At 33.0% G+C, this 7,254-nt stretch overlaps 1 protein-coding gene across 2 annotated transcripts in view; it reads left to right on the top strand.

The window, feature by feature from the left end:
* LOC115232618 (dopamine receptor 2-like) overlaps positions 1–4,130 on the top strand; it is a 424,710-nt gene extending 420,580 nt beyond the window's left edge. For both annotated transcript variants that reach the window (XM_036512088.1, XM_036512084.1), the window contains one exon: positions 485–4,130. In XM_036512088.1, coding sequence (XP_036367981.1) covers positions 2,406–3,701 — 1,296 coding nt within the window. In that variant the 5' untranslated portion in view covers positions 485–2,405 and the 3' untranslated portion in view covers positions 3,702–4,130. The remainder of the gene's footprint in view (positions 1–484) is intronic.
* Positions 4,131–7,254: the final 3,124 nt, after the last annotated feature.

Below are 7,254 nucleotides of genomic sequence, written 5' to 3'. Positions count from 1 at the left end.
CCCATTTTCTTATTTAACTGTTCAGGCCCAGCTCTGATTAAATAAGATTTCACCAACAGTATTACAGTCGTCACCAGCCTATGTTTTAAATATAATGCGGTTAATAGTAAAATATTTGCTGTGTGCTTCATTTCGTAAAACAATATTGTGGGATTTCTGAAAGGTTGACTGAATTCATAGAAATTTCCTAGTTAGCTTGCCATACATATAGTAGATTCTCACTGTGCTATGTTTTAGAAATTCGTTTAACAATTCCAGTGTTTTGAAAGTGCCATTAACAAATTCAGTCCATATGAGCCATTTTTTTTTAATCTTTGAATCAGAAATGAATTTTTAACAAAAATCTGTTTTGACTTTCTGTGTTTCTCTCGATCACTGATAATTTATATTCGTGCCGTTTGTTCTCGTGATTTATGAATTACAAAATGTATAAATTAAATTTTGTACGCCTTTTCTGTAATCTTTTTTCATTTAACTTTTGTAGCTTCCTGAACGTGTGGAAAATTAACGGAGGCATTGAAGCAGAAAAGTCACTATTTTACAACACGCTCTCATCAAAACGTACTCGCCAAACACAGTAAAATGCTTTGGAAGCCATTAAAATAGGAGAACTGCGAAATGGTTACTATTTATTGTTTATAAAAACACTTGTGTAAAATATAAAGCACATCGAATAATAAAGTTATACGAACACATCAGTGGAAATCATCAAATGATGTTGCAGATGAACCGACCAAAAAAATATCCTCAACATGTAGTTAAAATGCAAATACGACTCTTCTAATGCAACGGAAGTAATAACTTGTATTGATTAAACTTGCATTGTTTACAAAAAATGTCAAGAAAAAAAACACTGAATGTGTTGGAAGAGAAGTAACAAAAAGAAACAAGAATCGTCAAAGTAGCGCAATTTTCATCAATCTCATCATCTTCAGAATCACCAATTCAACAGAATAAACAGCAGCTGTAAGAATAACAACAACAAATATATCAACACCACCACCAACAACAACAATAATAATAATAAAAGGAAGAACAACAAGAATAAATGGGATCAGTTATTTTAAATTTTCATAATTTCATGGAATATATATCAAATTACAAAGGAACGTTGCTCGCTTTCCATGCAACACGCGATAATGAAATATACTCGAATCAACATTTATATTTTGAATAGTGGCATGCACCGAAACTGTATAAATATCTTCATTTGATAAAAACAAAAAGTGGAAATCAGATTTAAAACACACTTTCTTATATCCTCGACTCTCCATATCGAATTACCTCAATTACTTGGTGAAACAAGTAAAATACACATTCCAGAAGAGGATGCACATAGTCACTTAGGAGCTTTGTTTTAAATAAGCATCTAAAACAAACAGAAAAAGTGAATATCGATTAATTATATCTATCAATTTCATTGCATAATATTTCTTACAGAAGCCTGTCCACTATATCCCGAGCATTATTTTAAAATAATACACACACACGCACACACATGTATATATATCAAGAGAAGTTTGCTACATATTACTTATGTAGTATCTATTATTAATAGTATCTATTAAATCTCGATTTTCATTACGAAATAAATTTCACTAATAGTTAAATACACAGACAATAATTCGTATTATGAAAGCATTTTGTCATAATAATGCTTACGTCCTCTCATAAATGTATTTTTCTGTGTTATATCATAATTATTACCATCAATTAAAGGCGTATTTCACAAAATAGTCAAAACGGCATTTTATTCAATATTCCGCTATGACAATACAATGTTTACAAAGTTACTTGAGATTCTCTTTTATTTGAAATATTATTAGATCTCTAATTTTTCTGAGTTAAAATAGAAATGCTTCAATGAAACAATAAGCTTCTATGGCTAAATGATAATCTTCTCTGGCTAAATAACAAAGGCCTATGAAGTGGAAAAGCAAAGCAATCAAACCTACAACTCGCTATGACTAGGCTCATTCTATTTCCTGTGATATAGTAGTCGGCATTCCGTTATTGTAGCATTATCTATTTAGATAGAGAAATTCATTTTATTTTCCATATATATTAAGAGTGAATATTAATTATATAATTTATTTAATAAATAATATATATTTATAATTTACAGGCCTTTATATCATACTGTTATATTTATATATTTACACATATCCTTGCAAAGAAGTTAAAATGAGATCTAAATCTGTTTAAAATACATTGATAAAGCAGGCCAATAACAGTAAAGAGGATTAATTGTAACTTATTTATTCACAAGCATAAACATTTATGTATCTTCATTTTGTTCCATGCCGCCATATAAAAGCTGAAGGAGAATATAAAGCTCTCCGCTGAAAACCAAGTGTCACCTGCTCTGTTCCGTCGTAATCCGAAGACAGTGGGAGTGACCATTCATGCTGAATCACGCAGGAGCCTACAATGATACAGGAAACACGTCATTGCTCGAGTATTATGATGTTGCATTCAATGACACATCCTTTACAAAACAGGGTTTCACCTACGAACTAAAACACCCTAGTATTGGCATACTGCTTTCCGTTTTTTCTTTAATTACTATTGTAGGAAACATTCTAGTTATTGTGGCAGTTACTCGGGAAATATATTTAAGGACAGTGACAAATTATTTCATTGTGTCTCTGGCTGTAGCTGATCTTATGGTAGGAGGTATTGTAATGCCGTTCAGTATTAGTCACGAAATGACCAACAATGTTTGGCTGTATGGACCTGTTTGGTGTGATTTGTGGCATTCGTTTGACGTACTGGCAAGTACTGCTTCCATCATGAATTTATGTGTAATTTCACTCGACCGATACTGGGCGATTAATGATCCAATTTCTTATCCAATTAGAATGTCTTCGAGTAAGGTAAGCCTTCTTATAACTGGAGTTTGGTTATGCTCGGCAACGATATCCTTCCCAGCTATTGCTTGGTGGCGAGCTGTAACACCCCCAGACTTGCCGAGTAACCAGTGTATATTCACTGAAGACACGGGGTATTTAATATTTTCATCGTGTGTATCGTTTTACTGTCCCCTCATTATCATGCTATTCGTTTATTATAAAATCTACAAAGCTGCAGTGGCTCAAACGCGAAGTATCAAAATGGGATGCAAAGTAATGATGTCAAGTAGCATGGATGGAGAGGCAATGACACTTCGGATGCACAGAGGAGGTCGGAAGCGGACAACACATGAAAATGACACAAGCGCTGAACGAAATGCAAGTGACAGTGATAGTGGCAGTCCTGCTCACTTAGTTCGTGCTCAAGCAGGAGAACGGCCAACAAAATTTATCACAAAGCGCCTTAGACATTTTGCAATTAGTAAAAAACTAAGTAAGATTGCCAAAGAACAGAAGGCAGCAAAAACACTTGGCATTGTTGTAGGCGTTTTCATTCTCTGTTGGCTCCCTTTCTTTATAACTAATCTCCTATTAGCACTGTGCAAAACGTGCGTCGTTTATCCAGAAGTACTCTTTCCAGTTTTCACTTGGTTCGGATATATTAATTCAGGAATGAATCCAATCATATATGCTCTATCGATGCGAGATTTCAGACGTGCATTTTCAAAGATTATTTTTATCTGTTGTCCTAAATATGGTGTCATTCGTCGCCAAACGGCTAATGATAACAATACTAGTACAAGCTTTACAGTGAGCACTGTTGACCGTACCGTTCCATATAAACTGTAAGACGATAAAAGCACGTGGAGATAAGCCAAATAAAAAAATACCTCTTTGAAATAACATTTTCATAAAAAGAAATTGAATTTCGAGTTTGTCCACTAGAGAGGTATCTCCCTATGTGTCGAACTCGTGAATGAGATAATGAAAGGTTCCGTAAATATATAAAACAGAATCAAAACAGTGTAAGACAGAAAACTTGAATTTCTACATGAATGATCTGTTAACGACTTTACACATAATTATATATTTACACACATTACTGTTAATATAAATATGAATGTACTGTTAGGTATGTAATCATTGCATATTTATATAAATTGGTTATGAACTCATAAGCGCATGTATATATGTATATCATTTATAAACTGTGTTCACATGTTTACAATCACATTTACACGATGCATACACATCTCCATATATATATATGTATATATATATATATAAGCATGTATACATACACATATATGTGTGTAAAAATCTATATATATGCATGTATACATATATATATATATGCAAGTACATAGTATACATACACATATATATGCATATATATATATGTATGTATATATACCTATAGACATATGTATATACATATATATATATATATACATATTCATAAGTGTATATACATATATGTATATATATGCATACATACCTATACACATATGTATATATATATATATATATATATATATATACATATTCATAAGTATACATATATATATATATATATATATTAATACATACATACATTAATGTATACATATTCCAAAACAGAAAAAAAAGTTTCACGTGACAGACTACAAACTATTCCATCAAAAGACATGATTAAAATGTATAAAGACAGAGTTGCTTCCAGTCGTATTATTTGCAAAAATACAAAAAATATATAATAAAATTGTAAATTAACATTGCAATGATAATTGACGTTCAATAGTTTATAAATGTACTTATATGAACAAATTATATTATTTTGCTTATTGATTTCTCCGATCGACAGGTATGAATATACCGTAACTGAAAATTATACATTTTCTATAAAAGCCTGACCGTCATCAAGGAAAATGTATTTCCTGAATATCAGTCATTATTCAATTAAACATGTAAATCAATGATTACATTGTACTCTTAATTATTTTGAGCGTTAAATATTAGCAGGATGTGCCTATATGTACATGTACACATATATATTCACTCACATATACACACTTAGATATACGTATACATATACAGACGCATACACTCACGCACAGTCATCCCACTTTCATATGTAGATATATGTGCATATGTATGTATGTGTATATATATATATATATATATGTATATCTCTATATATCTATAAATGTGCTTGTGCGTATATATATATATTGTGTATTACGTATGTATATATATATATATATATATGTGTGTGTGTGTGTGTGTGTGTGCGTGTATGCATGTATGTATATATGTATTATGTATTACGTATATATATATATATATATATGTATTACGTATATATATATATATATATATATATAATATATATATATATATATATATAAATTTCAAGATTCAAGCGAATCAGGTATTTAAATAGTAAAGCGCCAAGGTTGGATCGGTGATTTCGCTTACTAAAATAAAAACGACTTTATACACCCTTTTTGCAGAGAATCAAAAATTGCCGGCTGAACATACAACGCGTCCTCAAGGTGGCACATCGGTACAAACACTGCACCCATTGTACTACACTCAATAGACTCCAGATCCAATCGAATTGCAGGTTCCCAGTTTGGTGAATATCATGTAAATAACAACAGATGGATTGTGGTCCATTACAGCTGTTTCAGACGTGTATTGTTTTAGTCATGAATTGATTTGTTACCCCATGCAAGAAATACGTTTTCATCTGGTGAATGCATGTAAGAATTAAACCTTTTGGGCATCTCAATAACAAGTAAAAACTGGCATTTTTTACTCTACCGACCAAACAACTGAGCGTGGTATAACACTTGTATTCATGAATAAAAAACACCTTTGAAACAGCTGTAGTGAAACACAATCCATATATATATATATATAATATATATATATATATATATATATATATATATAACGGGAAGGTTTACGGAAATAAACAAAGGACGAAGGCAGGTTTACGAAAATAAACAAAAGACGAAGGGAGGTGGAGTACAAACAAATAATGTATTAGTATGGCGCTCAGGAATAGAAATAAAACAAGTCTTTTACGTTTCGAGCCTGTGTATCTTTCGAGAGAAAGATACACAGAAAAAGAACTAGGAGAGAAACAAGGAGAGAAAAAATGCGTGTAGGGGCTAACGATCCAACATAGCGTATATATATATACATATACATACTAAACAGCACCCAAGTATACTGGTGGTTGTTTGTGTCGGCCAGGCTTGCATTGTTGTAGAAATCGAGAGAAAGAATGCAGTGATTCTACTGTAAGATGACGGTAGGGAAAGAATGTGCTTCGAATGTATTCACGAAAGCAATCGCCAAGGTAACCGCCTTTTTCTTCAGTGTAAAGTGCAGCGGAAAAGTTTGAAGAACTACTACATGGAGTAGAATATATGCAGTAGGAGCTTTGGAAAACTTTGTACGGTGAATAGGCCCAGTGATGGCTCTAGTATTGTTATTGTAAAAGACATATATCGTCGTTGAGTGTATTTAAAAGTCTCTGGTTGAGTATGGATCATCGCTTTGAAACCTTTTACTGCGAGGTTGTTGAGATTGACATCTTTCAATGCAACGAGAGGTAGAGCGGTAAAATTCAAAGTGGTTCTGATATCAAAGAGTAGAAAATGGAAGTCACGAATGAGTGCGCGTTATATTTGGAAGACGAGCGGCTGATTGGTTTTAAAGAGAGGAACAAGCCTACGCTTTGCTAATCGCTTTTGAAAATACATACAAGGCATACTTCTACGCTTACTTGACCAACCTGTTGCTGCCCTCCACCAATACAAGTAGTCACTCATTTACTCATCTATAATCGTGTGGTATCCCTACACATCATGGATGCGGACACTCAAAGAAACGGAACAAACATCGTTTCGTATTCAAACTCAGAACCATAGCACCAACGGGTTTAAATGAATGTTCTTTGCTAATCCCTCCTTCTTTCTTTAGTTCAGTAATCTGATTTTTATTATTCAGCTCTCCTCTCGTCTTCATGTTTTACTCCTCTCTAATCTTCACTCGCTTCTATTCCTATTTTAAATTCAGTTCCCTTTTCTACTCTCTTCCACTGGGTTTCTCCTTCCTAGTTTTTCCTGTCCACGTATGCAAGCTCACGTTGTCTTGAACGTCAGTTGCAGCCAATTACTCAAGCAGATTATGTAAATTCTGATGTCTTTTAATTTTTCCCGTTTCTTAACCCAGAATAAAAATTGTCCGCAACTTTGCATAACTCACTTCATTGCAATTTTTCTACTGTGCAATGTGTGTGCGTGTTGTATGTGTGTGTGTGTGTGTGTGTGTGTGTGTGTGTGTGTGTGTGTGTGTGTGTGTGTATGTGTGTGTGTGCGTGTGTGTGTGTGTGCGTGTGTGTGCGTTG

The sequence above is a fragment of the Octopus sinensis genome, linkage group LG2, assembly GCF_006345805.1.
Source record: "Octopus sinensis linkage group LG2, ASM634580v1, whole genome shotgun sequence".
Classification (NCBI taxonomy): Eukaryota; Metazoa; Mollusca; class Cephalopoda; order Octopoda; family Octopodidae; genus Octopus; species Octopus sinensis.
This window is presented reverse-complemented; position numbering and strand designations above follow the sequence as displayed.